Genomic DNA, 20,388 nt, shown 5'->3' with positions numbered 1-20,388 from the left:
CCTTCTCCCCCAGGCTCCGCCTCTCAAGCACCAGGTCGTCAGCTTGAAGAAACCGGGGTCTGGGTGATAGACCGGACCCTGCCGGAAAGATCCACCCGAACAGGGAGAAGGAGGGGAGGAGCTACTGACCCGCGCTCTAGAGCGGGGAAAACCAGGTCCTCTTGGGCCACCAGGGTGCGACCAGAATAAACTTTCCTACTGCTAGGTCTAACCTCTGTAGGACTGTCGGAATTAGGGTCAGAGGGGGGAGGGCATAGGCCAGATGAAAACTCCATACCTGGGCCAATGCGTCTACCACCTCCGATCCGTATTCCCGGAAAAGGGAGAAGAGCCTCTTCACCTTCCTGTTTGCCCTGCGGGCGAAGTGATCCACCTCTGGGCTGTCAAAGTGTTGACAGATCAGATTGAAAACTTCTGCATTCAGTTCCCATTCCCCCTGAAGAATGGGATGGCGACTCAAATAGTCTGCATCCACATTGAGGGTCCCTTTCAGGTGTACTGCCAAAAGAGAGGGAATCCTCTGCTCTGCCCGGCCCAGGATCTCTAGTGACAACTCCAGAAGGGTGCGAGACCTGGTGCCTCCCTGATGATTGAGGAAGGCTACCGTGGTCGCATTGTCGGATAGTATCTGGACCTTCTGGCCCAGAACTCTTCCCACGAATGCCTTCAGAGCTTCTCCCACTGCTAACAGCTTGCAGTAGTTTGAAGAGGCCCCCTTCTGCTGCTGGCTCCAGGAACCCTGGGCACGGAGCTCGTCCAAATGAGCTCCCCACCCCCAGGCGCTGGCGTCTGTGGTGATCCTGACTGGGTTGGTCTGACTCCAAAAAGACCTAACTGTAGGTTCTGTGGGAGGAGCCACCAGCCTAGTGAGAGGTTCACTGGATCTGGAATGCTGATCCTGACATCTAAGGATTCTCTTTTTCCGTCCCAGGAGGAAAGAAGGAAGAATTGAAGGGGTCTGGAGTGGAGCTGTGCCCACGGGACCGCCGGGATACAAGAAGTCATTAGACCCAGTACCCTCAAGACGTCCCTGAAAGAGGACTCGGCTTTCTCCATCGTCGACCTGACCACTGCCATGAGACCCCGAATCCTGTCTTCGGGCAAAAAGAGCTTCCTCTCCAGGGAGTCTTTCAGAAAACCTAGGTAAAGCTTCCTCTGCTCCGGAAGGAGCGAGGACTTTTCCTTGTTGAAATCCAACCCAAGGACTCCAGGGTAGTCATGACTGTGACCAGATCCGAAAGAAGGAGATCTCGACTCTGATTGTATAGTAACAGGAAGTCGAGATAGGGGACTATCACTATCCCTGGCAAGTGCAGGAAAGCGATCGCCTCCGCCAGGACCTTGGTAAAGACCCTTGGACTGGAGGCCAGTCCGAAAGGAAGGGCAGCAAATTGTCAATGCTGCACTCCCTGGGCGGAGGCGATCGCAAACCTGAGGAACCTCTGATGACCCAAAAAAATTGGGACATGGAGATACGAGTCTCTTAAATCGATGGTAACCATGAATACCTCCCTCAGTAGGAGCCTCCTGAGGCTGTAAATACTCTCCATTCGAAACCTCTTGCGGACGAGAGAGGTATTCAGGGGCTTCAGATTGATAATCAATCTAAATTTCCCTGACGGCTTGGGGACCACAAAGATATGGGAGTAGACTCCCAAACCTCTCTGGTTCACAGGGACTGGAACTATAACCCCCTGTTGTGCAAGCTCTGTGACGTTTCGCTGAAGGCCTGCTGATTTGAGGGGGTCTTTGGGTAAGTGAGCTAGAATAAACTTCGGAGGGGGAAGCTGATGGAACTCTAGCTTGTAACCCTCCCTTACAATCTGGAGAATATGGGGGCTCTGTGTAATACTCTCCCACCTGGGAAGGAACTGGGAGAGTCTTCCCCCTACCTTCACGTCATTTGGACTCCTTGTCGTTGGGCTTAGTGTTGGAAAAAAAGGAGACCCCCTTTTTGCTTGTCCTTCCCAACACCCCAACGTCTAGTGTTCGAGGGCCTCGTCTCTGAAGGACGGCTCCTACCTCCGAATCCACCCTGGGGGATACGAAAAAGTCTCTTCCTGCTCGGTCTAGGCTTGGAAGCAAACCGTATTCCCTTATCAGAGGACCTAGACAAGGCTTGGTCCAGGCCTGTACCAAAAAGAAGGGAACCCTCAAAGGGAAGATTACACAGGCGGTTCTTAGACGCAAGATCCCCATTCCACATCTTGACCCATACCGCTCTCCGAGCAGAATTGATCAGGGCTCCCGTCTTTGCAGTAGAACGGACCGTCTCTATCACTGCATCAGCTAAATAAGCTAGTGCTCCATCTACAAGTTGAAGAGATTCCAATAATTCCTTGGAATCTGGAACCTGGGACACCTGTTCCATCAACTTGGAGATCCAAGAATCTGCGTTCCTTGAAATGCAGGCAGCCGCATTACCCTTCCAGGCCTTACGCAAGGAAGTTTCAGCCGCCGATACATAGGATCCTTCAAGTTGCCAGCGTCCTCAAGGGAGAGGTCCGACTGCTTGGAGACCTGTGCAAGGGGAGCGTCTAATTTAGGCATCTTAAAGAACTTAGACTCCTCTTCCTCTTTAAAGGGACAAACGCCGTTTCCAAGTTTTATACCTTAACAGCCCTTTATCTGGATCGGCCCACTCCCTAAGAATAATGTCCTTACGGACTGATGTACCGGAATGGTTTTAAACTGAGACTTAATTAACCCCTGGTACAACCTATCCTGAGTGGACACCTGTTCCGCCGGTAGAGAAATCCCCTCAGAGGTATAAACTGCCTCAAGGAGACTCTCCATATCCTCGGCAGAAAATATGCATCTGCCTGTCCTAGTATCCCCCTCTTCCTCCTCCGCCTGGCCATCTGCCAACCCCTCTACTTGGGGGGAAATCTCTGAGCCCTCTGTGACTAAGGAGCCTAGAGATTCTTGATGGAACCTAAGAAAACGAGAAGAGGAACTACCCTGAGAGGAGGGCCCTGCAGTGGGGGGTTCCAGCAAGAGATAACTGAAAATCCATAAGGGTGGACAACATCTGTGTTTGCACCTCTAAAAAATCCTTCATGATCAGAGAGGTCTCCTTCCCTGTTAGCTTCAGGTAAAAAAAAGGCTTAGAGAGTGCTCTGGAGGTAGCTTATCATTACTATAGCCACATCTTTTAGAAGTACTCTTAGAAGCACGACTAACATCCCCCTGGGCAATAACTCCTGGGAAAGAAGGAACACAGAGTAATGCACACATAAACCGCAGGGGAAAGAAACCCGGTTCCCAGGCCATACACCCTGCACAAAGAAAGGAAGACTCACCCCCAGTGGCTTCCTCCGCAGCTGGGCCTAATGGCCGGTCCTCCCATTCCATGACGAGGGAGGCTAGGAGCGCTTCTCTCTCTCTGCTGCCGCGTGTGCCTGTGTCTCCGGTAATTGCTCGACTGGCGTGCTGAAGCGACGAAGGCTGCCATCCTGCCGGATCCGGAAATGACACGCGCGTGACGTCATCGGAAAGCGCCGACTCCTCCGGAGGCCGAAAATGGCGCCAAATTCAAACGGGGATTCGCTCTGCCTCACCATCACAGACGCCAGAAACCATCGGAGAGGGCCTGCCCCACAGGCCTCCAAGGTAGGGGGGAAACCTGGGAGAGAGAGAGGAATTCAGCCCCCTGGAGCTCCAGGATAACCACTTATCCCAAGGAGACTCCAGCACTCTGGGGGGTTCTTCCGCTCACTTAGTGAGGCCCCCCTGAGCAAGAAGGGAACAATCCGCCTAGATCCAAAGGCTACCCAGTGCCTGCGATCCAGCCCCCCCGGGGGGGGGGGGGGGGAACCACCAGCCCCAGGCCAAGAAAAATAATAAACTGTTTCGCTGTGGGGAAACACAATCAAGAACTGAGGAGCACGGGGAGGGGCGGGGTTTTTAACCTCTTTTTGATTGCGCTTCCTGTCAGGTGGACCAGTCATCTCTGAGTGCCGTCCTGGAAAACGTCTGAGAAATATCGATTTAAAGATACTAAATTATAACATCACGAATGTGAATGTTTAAAAACACTGATAAAATAATAATGGAAAATAAGAGTTGGCCCCCATAGCCACACCACATAGTTGAAGACAGAAACGACTATTAAACCAAAAATAGTTATGTTTGGTCGTGAACTCCAGAAGTTCCACAATAAATTCACATTGAAAAGCAAGTTAAAGAAGGCTCTTTATCTAGGAAAAATTTGACAGCTTCCATTCCTCTTTAATGCGGTATGCATGTGTACAACGAGGCGACATCCGCTGTCACTAAAATGTAGTCACCCCGTATGTCAATACTTTCAAGCAGCCCAATGGTGGCGCCAGTGTCTTTAAGATAAAAAGGTGTCCGTCTAACCAGAGGCTGTAAAAAGTGGTCTATGTACCGGCCTATACGTGAGGTGATAGAATCTATCCCACTCACTATAGGCCGGCCGGGTGGGTGGGTATAGTGGGTCCTTGTGGACCTTAGGTAAATAATAGTGGGTGTTCTTGGTGCTACAGGGATTAAAAATGCTTCTTTTTATTTAAAATTTTAAGATCAAAACCCTTCTGTATTAAACTTTGCAGCTCTCTTAAAAATGGAAGTGGGATTATTGGGTAATTCTTTCTATGTGTTGGGTTCATTGAGAATCCTGTACATTTCTACCTCATAACCCGTTTTGTCGAGAAAATCACAATGCCACCGCCATTGTCCGTAGGTCCGATTACCAGGTCTTTCTGTTCGCACAGGGACCTGAGGCCTTTATTGGACAATAGCCGGTGGCATGTGCGTCTCTCTAGTATATCTGCTAGATCTTTCAAGACCAGATCTCTGTAGATAGTGACCGCTGGAACAGGTGGGTTGAATAAAGAAGGATTGGACAACCCTGAATGAACTGTTCCAGAGGTAGCCGCTGCACCTCCACTCCTATAAGGATTAGAAATCATGTACCGTTGTATATTGAGTTTACAAATGTATTTTTGAACATCAATAAAAGTGCCAAACTTGTTCAGTTTTTTAGGTGGAGAATATTTGAGACCCTTATCCAAGACTGATTGTTCTTCATGCGTGAATGTCTTGGCACTTGAAATCAAATACACCCTGCCCTGCTAAGTGCGCTGTTTTTTCCTCCTCTATTCTCCTCCCACCTCTTGTCCCTCTCTTGGGTCGGGACCCCATTTTCGAGATAAGGGGTCCGCGTGAAAAACCTGTTCTCTATAGGAGTTGGGATTAAAATGCTCAAAATCATATGTTAACTGCTCCTGTGTATCTGTTGTGTGGATATGATTATCCTGATTACGTGAATACCTAAGAAGAGAGAACCTGTTATGAGTGGGAACAGGTGGTGGATAATGTGGAGAGTAATTATATTAAGATCCAGAATATGCTGGAGAAGCAGCATAAAAATGCTCATTCTGGTCATAATTATGAGTTTTGGAATTGCGAGGGTTGCCTCTTGAATGGCCCATTCCCCCTCGTTTACCTCTATATTTGCCTCTACCCCGTTGTTGATTATTTGGAGTATAACTATAGTGTCGGACTCTTACTTGTGGTGGGTAAGAGTCAGCCCTATGTGGATCCATTAGGGGGGTAGACCTAGGTCTGGTTGGAGGGTTGACCTCCCCCCAAGGTTGGAGGGCCAATGGATGTTGTAACTACTGGGGTGGGTGTGGAGTCCATATACGTGGTTGGAATGGGGACAACCAATTTTTGCCAACCAAAAACAGTATAGTTTTTGCAATCACCCACATCCCTAGAATATATATATATATATATTTTTTTTTTAATCTGGACAAGTGGGTTATGTTCCTGTTCACAGGAGAGGACTAGGCAGAAACATGTTAGATAATTAAATACATGTTTACTTTAACAGAGTTAAACAGCCCCGGCCAGGGGGCGGACCATCCAGACTTAAACCTTCTCCCTGCAGTATGCAGCCTCAGTTCGTAACAAGCAGTACAAACCTAAACAGGAGGGGTGGGTGCTGTGTCCGTCCATGGACGTCAGAGAAAAGGATTTTACGGTGAGTACAAAAAAAAAAATCGTAATTTCTCCTATCGTCCATGCACGAACACGGTTCTTTAAACCTTGACAAGTGGGACGTCCCCAAGCAGTGTCAAAAACGAGGGGTGGGAACAGTAGCAGGAAAACCAACTTCACCCCAAAACAAGCAGAGCTCCTCAACCGAGGAGGTGCAACATTAAACAGCCGCCTGCAAAACCTAGCGGCCAAAAGAAGCATCAGAAGATGCATTCACAGCAACCATGTAAAATCTGGAAAAAGTGTGAACGGACGACCAAGTTGCCGCCCCGCACACCTGTGAGACAGACGCATGATGTTGGAAAACCCAGGAAGCACCAATTTCCCTTGTCGAAAGTGCAGTGACCGGAAAGGGGGTGCCCCGCCCCCTAAAAGCATAGGCCTGTATGACGGTCTGCCGGATCCACCGAGAAATGGTGGTCGACGAGACCGCCAGGCCCTTTTGTGGACCAGACACCGAAACAAAAAAGTGTCAGTTCTCCGAAACGGAGCCGTAGTAGGCAGGTACACCGGCAAAGCACATACCACATCTAAAGTAGGAAACGCAACCTCCTTAAAATGCGCCGGCCGAGGACAAAAGGATGGAAGAACAAAGTCCTCATTCAGGCGAAAGGCCGAAACCACCATGGGAAGAAGGCAAGGTCGCGGGCCCACCACCACGTAATCCTAATGGAGGATCAAGCATGGCAACTTGCAAGGCAAGCCCGCCAACTCAGAAACCCTTCTGACAGAAGTAATGGTCACTAAAAATGCCACCTTCCAAGATAGTGTAAAGAGTAGAATCTCTCTTTCCAAAAAAGGAAGGTTCCTGAAGAACCAAGAGTCCAAACTCATGGGGGAAGAGGTGAACCAAGACAGGGAAGTATATGACAAACCCCCAGCACAAAAAAGGTACCCACCAGGGAATGGGCTGCAAAAGGCCACCGGAAAAAAAAAAACAATGCTGAAATCTGCCCCCAAACTGTGCGAAGGCAATTTTTAGATGCATTCCAAGCTGTAAAAACTGCACACCGAGTACATCCGTGGGTGTCACCCCATCTCTTCGCACAAAAGAGACGTAGGCCTTCCAGGTGCGATGGTAAATCCTCCTGGAAGGAGACTACCTTGCTTTCAGCATGGGTGAAATGACCGAGTCGGACAGATCCCGGTCTCTTCAAACCTTGCTTCCAATAGCCATGTCGTGCAAGCCAGCAATTGTACCACAGGAGGAAGTATGGGACCTTCAGACAGAAGGTCCTCCCGCCCTGGCAACCGCCAGGGTACATCCGCCATCAGGTGCCCAAGATCGGCGTACCAAGGACGCCGAGGCCAATCTGGAGCGATTAGAATCATTGGGATCCCCTCAGCCTCCACTCTGTGGAGCAGCCGAGGAAGCAACCACAATAGAGGAAAGGCATAAAGTAGCTGATATAGACCCCACAGGGCCACCACCGCTTCCAACGCATCCGTACAGGGATCACTAGACCTGGCCACGAACTCCAAAACCTTGTGGTCGAGACGAATGGTAAGGAGATCCATGTCCTGGGAGTCTCACCTCCTGCAAGGGAGCTGAAACACCTCCAAGTACAGATACCAGTCGCCCTGGCCCAGCATCTGGCGACTCCGGTAGTCCGCCTGCCAGTATACCTGATGGTAGACCGAAGCCGTGGCGCTGTCTGGCTGAATCCAGATTGGGCGACCCTCAACCTCCTCGACCACGAGGATAGCCTGATCGCCCAAAGTACTAGGACATTGATCGGTAGGACAGGAGTCCACTAGAGTCCATCTCAGCCACCCATTCAGAGAGACTGACTAGGTGGCTCACCAGATCTGATGATCCAGAGACCAAAGAGATTTGCACCACTTGGACAGTAACTCCCACTGGAAAACAGAGTGAAGAACTGGGCATACGGTACCGCCTCGAAAGGAGGCTACCAACAACTCTAGCACCTCTTTGAAGTTATCACCAGGCTTTGGAATTAACGACTATTCTATAGTCAGATTTGTATTTTTACACAATTCGTGTTTTTCACATATGGACATTTATTTGTATATTTATGTATCTATGTGAACATTTTCACTTCACTTTTATTGTCATATTTGTAATTTGAAGTTTTATGCCAACCTAACTTAATTAGCGCTACACTTTGTTGCCATTTGTCTATTTGCAGTGTTAGCGGCTTACCTATATGGCAGCGTGGTATTTTTCTGTATACTACGCATATATACTGCGGCACAATGGCTGGGTGAAATCCCATAGGGTACGTCCTACACGTTTTTGGCCACCAGAGGGAGCATACTCACTGCACAGCTGGGGACACGATGCGCATTTTCCGGCCAGAACAATCGCCGCCAGCCACGCGCGATCATGTGCACGAGCGCCAGCACAGGGATTTGTGTGTGTAAACACACAAATCCCTGTGCTGTCTGAGGAGAGGAGCCATATTGTGTCTTAAGTCTTTGATCTATCCATCACAGTACCACTAAAAATCACAGATCACCGCAGTTACTAGTAAAAAAAAAAAAAATAATAATAAAAATGCCATAAATCTTTCCCATAGTTTGCAGACGCTATAAAACTTTTGAGCAAACTAATCAATATACGCTTATTTTTTTTTTTTTACCAAAAATATTTATTAGAATATATATTGGCCTAAACTGATGAATACATATTTTTTTTTTACTTTTGGAGATTATTATAGGAAAAAAGTAAAACTTTTTCAAAATGTACACATTTTTACATGTTTATAGCGAACAAAACGCAGAGGTGATCAAACACTACCAAAAGAAAGCACTATTTGTGGGGGAAAATGCCGAAAATTTTGCTTGGGTATAGCATTGGAACGACCGTGCAATTGTCAGTTAAAGCGACGCAGTGCCAAATTGTATTTTTTTTTTAACACACTGTGACCAAAGTGACACTGTACTACTCTGGGGAGGTGGTCAGGACTGTTTTTTTTTTCTTCTTCTTACATAAATAATTGCTTATACCAGTGTTTTATACTGGTATAAGCAACCATTTTTACTGAATGAGACCGATTCATTGTAGCGATTAGCTGTGATTGGACACCGCTAAATCACATGGTACAGATGGGCTGCGATTTGCCCTGTCTGTACTATGTGATCACTGTAACCAAATACAGCTAGCAACACAACTGTACACAATGAAAAGCATGAAAGGAAGCCATCCGTTGTTTACAATTGTCATGTGATCTGCTGCGATTGGTCAAAAGGGACTGGCAGCGGGCCGATACACTGTTAAAGCAACTGTGTCCAAAGCATGTGACAGTTTGTGCTGCAGTACAGACATTCACCCAGAACGACGAAAGTCCCATCAAGCCGTCATTTGACAATACAGATTAAACTCGAAAAATTTGAATATCGTACAAAAGTTCATTTATTTCACTAATGCAACTTAAACGGTGAAACTAATATACGAGATGGACTCATTACATGCAAAGAAAGATAGTTCAAGCCGTGAATTGTCATAATTGTGATTATGGCTTACAGCTTATGAAAACCCCAGGTCCACAATCTCTGAAAATGTTAATATTACATGCAATCAATAAAACAAGGATTGTACATTGAGCAATATCGGACCTCTGAAAAGTATAAGCATGCATATGCACTCAGTACTTGGTTTGGGCCCCTTTTGCAGCAATTACTGCCTCAATGTAGCGTGGCATGGAAGCCATCAGCTTGTGGCACTGCTGAGGTGTTATGGAAGACCATGATGCTTCAATAGCGGCCTTTAGCTCTTCTGCATTGTTCGGTCTCATTTCATCTTTCTCTTGGTTGGCAATGCCCTATAGATTCTCTATGGGGTTCAGGTCAGACTAGTTTGCTGGCCAATCAAGCACAGTAATCCCACAGTCATTGAACCAGGTTTTGGTGCTTTTGGTAGTGTGGGCAGGTGCCAAGTCCTGCTGAAAAAAACAAGTCTGCATCCCTAAGGAAGCATGAAGTGCTCAAAAATCTCCTGGTAGACATTAAGTCCTGTGTTGACCCTGGACTTAACCTCCTTGGCGGTATCCCCGAGCGTGACTCGGGGTGGTTTTTCCATGCTAGGATCGGTATCCCCGAGTCACACTCGGGGTAGATGTGCAGAGCGTGCAGCGGCGCAGCTTACCTTCTCGCTGAATCCACAGGCTTGGTTTACTTACCTTGTCCCTGGATCCAGCGATGCATCCCCGCTGTGTGAGCGAGCGGGTCCTTGCTCGATTCAGTGTCCCCGTGTGCCGCCGATCTCCGTTCCCTGCGACGTTACGACGCACAGGGGCGGAGAACGGCGCCAAATTCAAAAAAGTAAACAAACACATTACATACAGTATACTGTAATCTTATAGATTACAGTACTGCATGTAAAAAATACACACACCCCTTATCCCTAGTGGTCTGCCCAGTGTCCTACATGTCATTTTATATAATAAAAACGGTTCTTTCTCCCTGCAAACTGTAGATGGTCCATAGCAACCAAAAGTGTCCCTTTATGTCAAAAATGGTTTTAGAGCAGCTAGAAAACAGCGATAATAAATTATAATCACTTGCAGAATTGAGCGATAGCGATTTGTGGGAAAATTCGTCATAAAAAAATAAAAGTAATGACAGCGACAATTCTGCAACTGAGCAAATTTCAGCGATTTTGAGTTGACTACATTATTGAATCATTTTTATTATAATTATATTATTTGTTATAATTATTTATTATAATTTATAATTTTGTTTTTAAAAAAAAAATCATACCCGGGATGCCTACTAGACTCTTGTTTGGTCAGATTTAAATTAGTTATTTCCAAGAATTGCAGGCCTACAGTATAAAACGCTAAATTTCCTTGCAAATAATTGTACCGCTTTTGGTACGTAATTCCAGACAGAATCATACCAACAGGGAGGTTAATGAAGCACAGTGGACCAACACCAGCAGATGACATGGCTCCCCAAAACAACACAGACTGGAAACTTCACACTGGACTTCAAGCATCTTGCAGTGTCTGCCTCTCCATTCTTCCGCCACACTCTGGGTCCTTGGTTTCCAAATGAGATGCAATTTTGCTCTCATCAGAAAGGAGGACTTTGGACCACTGAGCAACAGACCAGGTCTGTTTTTGTTTAGCCCAGGTAAGATGCGTTGTTGTGTTGTTCAGGAGTGGCTTGACAAGAAGAATACGACATTTGAAGCCCATGTCCACTCTTTGTGAAAGTCCCCAACACTTTTGAATGGCCTTTTCCTGACAAACCTCTCCAGGCTGTGGTTATCCTTGCTGCTTGTGCACCTTTTTCTTCCACACTTTTCACTTCCACATAACTTTCTATTAATGTGCTTTGATACAGCACTTTGGGAACATCCAACTTCTTTTGTAATTACCTTTTGAGGCGTTCCCTCTTTATAGAGGGTGTCTATGATGGTTTTCTGCACAACTGTCAGGTCAGCAGTCTTTCCCATGATTGTGATTCCTACTGAACCAGACAGAGTCCATTTAAAGACTTTTGTAGGTATTATGGTTTAATTAGCTGATTAGAGTGGGAGACCTTGAGCCTAGAATATTGCACCTTTTAAAAAATATTAAAATTTTCGGAGATTTGGAGTTTTCATGAGCTGTACGCCATAATCATCACAATTATGACAAATCACAGCTTTAACTATCTTGTTTTGCATGTAATGAGTCTATCTCATATTAGTTTCACCTGTTACAGTACCTGCCGCCGAGAATGTGTTTTTAGCACAACAGCATCGCGCTGATTCTCGGCGACAGGGTGCCGACATCTCGCACTCGCTTGAATGGTGACAGCACATTCCAGCAAGCGCGTCATAGAAGCGACGGGAGATCTGACTTGGATTCCCGCCAATTCTACACGTGTGCGGCGTTTGTTATGAATCCTGAGGGGGAAGTCCCCGCCGGATTTTAAATAAAAATCCGGCATGGGTTCCCCCCTCAGGAGCATACCGGGTCATTAGGTCTGTTATGGGTTGTAAGGAGAGCCCCCCCCTACGCCGAAAAAACGGCGTAGGGGGTCCCCCTACAATCCATACCAGACCCGTATCCAAAGCACGCTACCCGGCCGGCCAGGAAAGGAGTGGGGACGAGCGAGCGCCCCTCCTGAGCCGTACCAGGCTGCATGCCCTCAACATGGGGGGTTGGGTGCTCTGGGGCAGGGGGGCGCACTGCAGGGCCCCCCCACCCCAGAGCACCCTGTCCCCCTGTTGATGAGGACAGGGCCCCTTCCCGACAACCCTGGCCGTTGGTTGTCGGGGTATGCGGGCGGGAGGCTTATCGGAATCTGGGAGCCCCCTTTAATAAGGGGGCCCCCAGATACCGCCCCCCCACCCTAAGTGAATGGATATGGGGTACATCGTACCCCTACCCATTCACCTGGAGGAAAAATGTTAAAGTCAATAAACACAACACAAGAGTTAAAATAATTTATTAGTCTGCTCCGGAGGCCGCCCCCTGTCTTCTTTAGCTCTGTTTACCAGGGGGGGCTTCTTCTTTGACGTCTTCGGGTGGGGGCCGCTCTTCGCCGCCGTCCGGTTCTCTTCCACCGCCGGGGGGGGGGGGTCGCTTTTATAAAAGCGCCCACTCCTCGGCGGGTTTCCTCCGACGTCTTCGGCGGGGGGTGGTGTGCTGCTTCTTCCGCTATCCGGGGGGGTCTTCTTCGGCTATCCGGGGGTCTTCTTCACTCTCCGGGGGTCTTCTGCTATGTTCGCCGCTCTCCGCTGTTGACTCGGCGCACCCCGGTTCTTCCTCCAGCTGTCTGGTGCCTTCTCCTTCAGCGCTGAACGTCTATCTTCTTCTTCTTCCGTGCTGTGACGTATTCTTCTTCTTCCGGGCTGTGACGTCATCTTCTTCTCTTCTCCAGATGTTGACACGCCGGCTCTTCTCGCTGAAATGACGGATGCGCGGCTTGCATCGGACCTATATAGGCCTCACAGTCCCATCATGCTCTGTACCTACCCATGTGATACCTACCCACGAGTCAACAGCGGAGAGCGGCGAACATAGCAGAAGACCCCGGGAGAGTGAAGAAGACCCCCCGGATAGCCGAAGACCCCCCCGGATAGCGGAAGAAGAAGCACACCACCCCCCGCCGAAGACGTCGGAGGAAACCCGCCGAGGAGTGGGCGCTTTTATAAAAGCGACCCCCCCCCCGGCGGTGGAAGAGAACCGGACGGCGGCGAAGAGCGGCCCCCACCCGAAGACGTCAAAGAAGAAGCCCCCCCCTGGTAAACAGAGCTAAAGAAGACAGGGGGCGGCCTCCGGAGCAGACTAAAATTATTTTAAAAACTCTTGTGTTGTGTTTATTGACTTTAACATTTTTCCTCCAGGTGAATGGGTACGATGTACCCCATATCCATTCACTTAGGGTGGGGGGGCGGTATCTGGGGGCCCCCTTATTAAAGGGGGCTCCCAGATTCCGATAAGCCTCCCGCCCGCATACCCCGACAACCAACGACCAGGGTTGTCGGGAAGGGGCCCTGTCCTCATCAACATGGGGACAGGGTGCTCTGGGGTGGGGGGGCCCCGCAGTGCGCCCCCCTGCCCCAGAGCACCCAACCCTCCCATGTTGAGGGCATGCAGCCTGGTACGGCTCAGGAGGGGGGGGGGGGGGGGGCGCTCGCTCGTCCCCACTCCTTTCCTGGCCGGCCGGGTAGCGTGCTTTGGATACGGGTCTGGTATGGATTGTAGGGGGACCCCCTACGCCGTTTTTTCGGCGTAGGGGGGGGCTCTCCTTACAACCCATAACAGACCTAAGGGCCCGGTATGCTCCTGAGGGGGGAACCCATGCCGGATTTTTATTTAAAATCCGGCGGGGACTTCCCCCTCAGGATTCATAACAAATGCCGCACACGTGTAGAATTGGCGGGAATCCAAGTCGGATCTCCCGTCGCTTCTATGACGGCTTTGTCTCTATCGCGGCAAGCCAGCTCGGCGCTGGCTCCCGCGATGGGGCTCGTAGGTGCTCAATCTCGCCGAGAAAGGGAGCGAGATTGACACAATATCGCGTGCACCTACTGTATGTTGCGTTAGTGAAATAAATGAACTTTTGCACGATATTCAAATTTTTCGAAAATTCTCTGGAGTCGGCCGGGAGAACGGGAACTACCTGAGGTTTGCTGTTGGTCCTGCCAACTGGATCCTATTGCGGCCCAGTGTTCAAGGCAGGATGAGCCAATGGAATGTGACATGGCTCGACGTAGCTCAATGTTTGCCGTTTCCGCTGGTTCCATGAAAAAAATGTAAGCCCGTTTGAGAGTGTGGTGTGGGTTAATGGACAAGAGGTTTTAGCACTTCTGAAAGCGGGGAGTGGGATTACCCTGCTGAGATTGGACATGTTTCGAGAGAAAGCAGATACCCAGGAAAAAGATTGGAGTGGTTTTTGTACATGGGGTTGTTAAGGACTATCTAATGGCTCGCGTAACCCTGTTTACAACAGGAACTGCCACACAGAGTTGGGGTGATCCCGGGGTTACATCATGATTGCCAATTTGGCAAGACTGCCCCCTAGTTTGGGACTTGTGTGAAAAAAAATTCAAAGGTTCAGGGGCTCCCCTAAAAAGAAACCCCCACGTGAAGCATTATACTGTGTTGCAGGCAGTAAACAGTAAAGAAATGTCTCAGATGTGTGAACCTACCAGAGGTCAGGACTCCACTTTGATCCCCACCAGAGAACAGGTCACGCCATTGAGTGGTGAGCCACAGTATCCTGGGGAAGACATGCACTCTCCCTGAGTTGCTGTGTGTTATACTCTACGCTACAGGGTAGCCAAGAATCGCAACGTTTTTAAACATGGGCAGAAACCATTAGCGAGGACTCAGAGGGTGGTTGCCAACCGGTTTGCCAGGGTCAGAGAGTCTAAACCTGGGGATCAAGTGCTGGTGGTTGGGCCTACTGTGGAGAGCAGGTGTCTCAAAGAGGGACAGGAACCCTTTGTGATAGTAGAAAAAGTTGGCGCTGTTCTCAGTGGTAATGAGGGTAGAATCTGTGCTAGGGACTTCTTACAGCTAATGCTAGTGGACGACCACATTGAGGCCCGCCTGGCTGAGTTTGAAAACATGGAATTGTTTAAAAGGTGACCGAGAAACAGGTGAGCTGAATTAGTGCAACCATTCCTCACAGTGGAGTACCAGGAAGTGTACCACCTAATGGGACCAGATAAAAAAAAAAAAAACTATGATAGGTGCGCACAGCAGCAAACTGGTCTAGAGATGTTGTGGATTCAGGAGTAGGAAGGGGGCATAGGCTTGGGAGTGTGCACTGGAAAAAGGATGCCCTTTACCAGGCCTATGGCCATTGTGGTAAAAATTGTCCAACCCGAGCCTGGAACATGAAGATATAATAAAATATTAACAAAAATGTGAGGGGTGTACTCACTTTGAGATACTGTATGTAGATTAACCCCTTCAATACCAGGCACGTTCCTACCTTCCTGCCCAGGACAGCTTTCAGCGACCATCGCACTTTGAATGACAGTTTCGCGGTCATGTACCCCTGTACCCAAACAAATTTTTTATCATGTTCTTCCCACAAATAGAGTTTCTGTTGGTGGTATTTGATCACCACTGGGGTTTTTATTTTATGCTATACATAAAAAAAGTTTCTGTTATAAATAAAATATTTCTCCTTCACTGATATGTAGAATTTATGGGCACTCATGGACACAAATAGATGGCACTTTTGGGCAGCACTGATGAGGTACTGACAGGTTTTACTGATAGGCAGTGATTGGCATTGTTGAGGCACATCTGATGGGGCTGTGCTGATAATCAACATTGATTATCAGCACAGACCCCCCTCTGACAGGGAGAGCCGCTGATTGGCTCTCCCCGTCATCACGAACGAGGAAATTAGTTTACCAACACTTCCTGGTTCACGCTGTGATTGGTCACAGCTGATGACGTGGTAAGGAACCTCCATCAGAGGCTCTTTACTACAATTGTAGATGTGTCTCAGAGTGACACACAGCACCACTGATCGCCACACTGCAAGCCCCCGTATGTTATCCTACTGGACGTCATGACGCTCAATCAAGATAACTGAACCACCGCCCGACCGTCATTCTGCTATTGGCCGAGCAGGAAGTGGTTAAACATAAAACGGTTTATAAATGTTAAAAGAAAACAAAATAAAAAAATGACAAAACAATTAGCTTTCCTTTAACCTTATTCTAATATTAAACACAAACCACCTACCATAACTTTTCAACCTTAAATGCCCAAGCATGACTATGGCCTTTGACACCTAAAATGTCCAACCGAAAAACATGAATCTGTGTGGTCATGTTTTATTATCAAATATGTAGGAATCACTGATACATAAAGTCAAGAAGTAGTAGTCACCAAATACAATAAGCCTGCAAAATATTAATATATTAGTGTGCCATGTACACCGTACCTTCATATCAAGATGCATCTTCTGCAAATGCATTTCTAGCTTTCTTAGCTTCTGCATCAAGCTCTCTTTTTCATCCCTCAGTTGCTTATTTTCATCCTTCAGCAGCTTATTTTCATCCAAGCACCTCTGATCAATTTTCAAGCCATTTATTTCAGGAGAAATTCTGGAACAAAAAAATAGCAATAATAAAAAAATGTATATAATACTAACTGCTGGCGATGTTAACAGAAGAACATTTTGGATTACCTTGCTGCTTGAAAATTGTTCCCCTGCTGATCGGACGCTTTCTGTTCAGAGAAAGCTCGGTTAAGGAGAGGTAAAGTCTTTGGTTCACGCATAGGAAGTCTTTCTGCAATTTTAACAGGCCATAAAAAGCGGCTTTTTTCATGGTTTGCAACAACCTCACGTGTTTCCTGGGAGTTAAGTTGAGGGCTAAGTAGCTTGCATTTCTCAGCAAAACCTTTTCTTACCACCTCCTCTCCAATATCAAGGTCATCATGCAAAACTTGGACAACGATAGTTCCATCTTTGTAGACTGTTTTTTTCAGAACAGAGATTTCTTGGTCAGCTATCAATTTTGATAGAAATTGCAAGCCCTAAGGGGAGGATATAAAAATAAATGTAACACTTTCTAGTCAGCTTAAAACAATTGCCACAAAAAACCCTACATGACATTTACATTTTCTTCTCAATATAGTCAATCATCTTGCTGCAATGTTCCAAACACCAAGCAAGGACTGTACAAACTGGGGAAAAAATAATACTTGTTAACCACTTAAGGACCTTGGCTGTTTATCAGATTTGGCGTTTACAAGACTAAAACAGTTTTTTTTTGCTAGAAAATTACTTAAAACCCCCAAACATTATATATATATTTTTTTCTAGCACCGTAGAGAATAAAATGGCAGTCATTGCAATACTTTTTGTCACACCGTATTTGCGCACCAGTCTTACAAGCGCAAAGTTTTTTGGAAAAAAATCACTTTTTTTAATTAAAAAATAAGACAACAGTAAAGGTAGCCCAATTTTTTTATATATTGTGAAAGATAATGTTACGCCGAGTAAAATGATACCCAACATGTCACCCTTCAAAATTGCACCCGCTCGTGGAATGGCGTCAAACTTTTACCCTTAAAAATCTCCATAGGCGACGTTTAAAAAATTCTATAGGTTGCATCTTTTGTGCTACAGAGAAGGTCTAGGGCTAGAATTATTGCTCTCGCTCTAACGATCGTGGAGATACCTCACTTGTGGGGTTTGAACACAGTTTTCATATGCGGGCGCTACTCACGTATGCGTTTGCTTCTGCGCGTGACCTCGTCGAGACGGGGCGCTTTAAAAAATATTTTTTTTTCTTATTTATTTGTATTTTATTAATTTTTACACTGGAAAAAAAAATGGATCACTTTTATTTTTATTACAAGGGATGTAAACATCTCTTGTAATAGAAAAAAGCATGACAGGTCCTCTTAAATATGAGATCTGGGGTCAAAAAGACCTCAGATCTCATATTTAGACTTAAAGGGGTTCTAAAGGTTCGTCTTATTTTCTAGATTGGTTCTTTAAGCTAGTGCAGGGATAAGCAATTAGCGGACCTCCAGATGTTGCCAAACTACAAGTCCCATGAGGCATAGCGAGACTCTGACAGCATCAAGCATGACACCCAGAGGCAGAGGCATGATGGGACTTGTAGTTTGGCAACAGCTGGAGGTCCGCTAATTGCTTATCACTGAGCTAGTGCATTGTAGGTTCACTAACCTTTTCCTTCGATTTCCCTTCTAAATGTTTTTTTTCTTTGTTTGAATTTCTCACTTTTTGTTTCTCCTCAGTAAGCTTTCCACCATCATCTGAGTCAGGGATCCTCAAACTACGGCCCTCCAGCTGTTCCGGAACTACATATCCCATGAGGCATTGTAAAACTCTGACATTCACAGACATGACTAGGCATGATGGAAATTGTAGTTCCTGAACAGCTGGAGGGCCATAGTTTGAGGACCCATGATGAGTGGTGGAAAGTCATTTAGAACAGCTTACTGAACACCTTACTGAGGAGGAACAGGAAGTGAGAAATTCAGACAAAGAAAACAAAGAAAAACAAACATTTAGAAGGGAAATGGAAGGAAAAGGGCAAGTGAACCAAGGAACCTATTTAAAAAACAAACCTTTACAACCCCTTTAAATGCAAAAAAACGTCACTTCCGCCCTGCTATGCTATGGGGACAAGTGGGGGCCATTTTGCCCTCAATCGTATCCCAGCCGAGCAGGACCCGATCGCCTCTGCCGCTACCGACGACTCCGGTAAGCGGCAGAGGGCGTGGGAGAGCGGGGGGCCCCTCTCCTGCCGCCGATAAAGGTGATCTCACGGCGAATCCGCCACGGAAACCACCGTTATCGTTTACAGGACCGCTCACAGTAAAGATGGATATCTCGGTTGTGGCAGCAGCTGCTGCCGTTACCAAAATATCCATCTTTAACCAGTTAACCACCAGCCGCCGTCCAAAAACGGCGTCAAGGTGGTTGCTTAACTGGGGGTCGCCGTTCTGAAACGGCGCCCAGCAGAAGCAGTAATGCGCGCCGCCACGGGCGCGCACATAGAAAATTCTGTGCGCGCCGGGTCTATGAGACCCGGCGCTACACAGATCCAGGTAATTGACCAGTAACATCGGTCTTTTACCAATGACGGCGCGATCACAATGTAAACAAAGGAGGTCAGGGAAAGTTTACCTCCTCTCCTCACACAGTATCAGCGGGAGAGAAGAGGAGATAAACTGAGTGTTGCTGACCTTACCATTACCAAAAAGTTCCCCATAGTGCCACATCTGTGCCCATAGTGCCACATCAGTGCCACATCTGTGCCCAATAGTGCCACATCTGTGCCTAATAGAGCCACATCTGTGCCCAACAGTGCCACATCTGTGCCCAACAGTGCCCAGTAGTGCCACATCTGTGCCACCTGTGCCACACCAGTGTCACCAGAGCCGCACCAGTGCCACAACAGTCCTATACTAGTGCCACAACAGTGCCGTACCAGTGCCACAACAGTGCCGTACCAGTGCCGCCTGCGCCCTACAGTGCCGCCTGCGCCCACCAGTGCTGCCTGTTTTGCTAATCGGTGCACACCAGAGCCCCCTGTGCCCACCAGAGCCACCTGTGCCCACCAGTGCCGCCTGTGCCCACCAGAGCCACACCCGTGCCACTACAGTGCACATAAGTGCCGCCTGTGCCCACCTGTGTCCACCAGTGCCACCACAGTGCTCTGCAGTACAGCCTCACCAGCCACCAGTATGGCAAAACAATTATTTACCGGTGAGCAGGCCTTACAGCGTCTACTAGCCATGAGCGATGAGAGCAGCGAGGAGTCTCTGTCCGATTCTGATTCGGCCTATGAACCCGTTATAGACAGTGGGTCTGATTCAGAATCTGAAGAGGAACGTGTGCCCAGGAAAAGAAGGGGTGCTGGCGTGGAGAAGCGGTCTACTCCCAGACGCGCAGGGCCGTCCACCCCAAGCGCTGTGCCGTCCACCCCAAGCGCTGTGCCGTCCACCCCAAGCTGCTCCACAATTTCCCCAATTATATACCCCTGAACAAAACATATCCGTGGACGAGTCCCTTGTCAAATTCTCAGGCAGGCTGGGCATCAAGCAGTTCATCCCCAGCAAAAGGGCCCGATATGGGGTCAAAATGTACAACCTTTGCGACAGAGCCACAGGGTACCTCTACTCATTCATGGTGTATGAAGGGAAGGACTCCCAACTGCATCCCCCTGAATGCCCAGAGTATATGGGAGTCAGCGGAAAAGTGGTCTGGGATCTGATCTATCCACTCTTTGGAAAGGGATACCACCTTTATGTGGATAATTTCTACACCAGCTTGCCCCTGTTTCGCTGTCTTTACCTTCGGAATACCCCAGCATGTGGCACAATAAGACCCAATAGAAAAGGCTTCCCGCAAAAACTGGTGGATCAAAAGCTCAGACGAGGGGAGTCTGCA

At 47.9% G+C, this 20,388-nt stretch overlaps 1 protein-coding gene across 5 annotated transcripts in view; it reads right to left on the bottom strand.

The window, feature by feature from the left end:
• The window catches only part of STK31 (serine/threonine kinase 31), a 369,252-nt gene that overhangs the window by 191,908 nt on the left and 156,956 nt on the right, over nt 1-20,388 (bottom strand). For all 5 annotated transcript variants that reach the window (XM_040352870.1, XM_040352874.1, XM_040352872.1 and 2 more), the window contains 2 exons: nt 16,645-16,994; nt 16,399-16,561 (listed from right to left, as the gene is read on the bottom strand). In XM_040352870.1, the coding sequence (XP_040208804.1) occupies nt 16,399-16,561; nt 16,645-16,994 (513 nt within the window). The remainder of the gene's footprint in view (nt 1-16,398; nt 16,562-16,644; nt 16,995-20,388) is intronic.

The sequence above is a fragment of the Rana temporaria genome, chromosome 5, assembly GCF_905171775.1.
Source record: "Rana temporaria chromosome 5, aRanTem1.1, whole genome shotgun sequence".
NCBI classification, from domain to species: Eukaryota; Metazoa; Chordata; class Amphibia; order Anura; family Ranidae; genus Rana; species Rana temporaria.
This window is presented reverse-complemented; position numbering and strand designations above follow the sequence as displayed.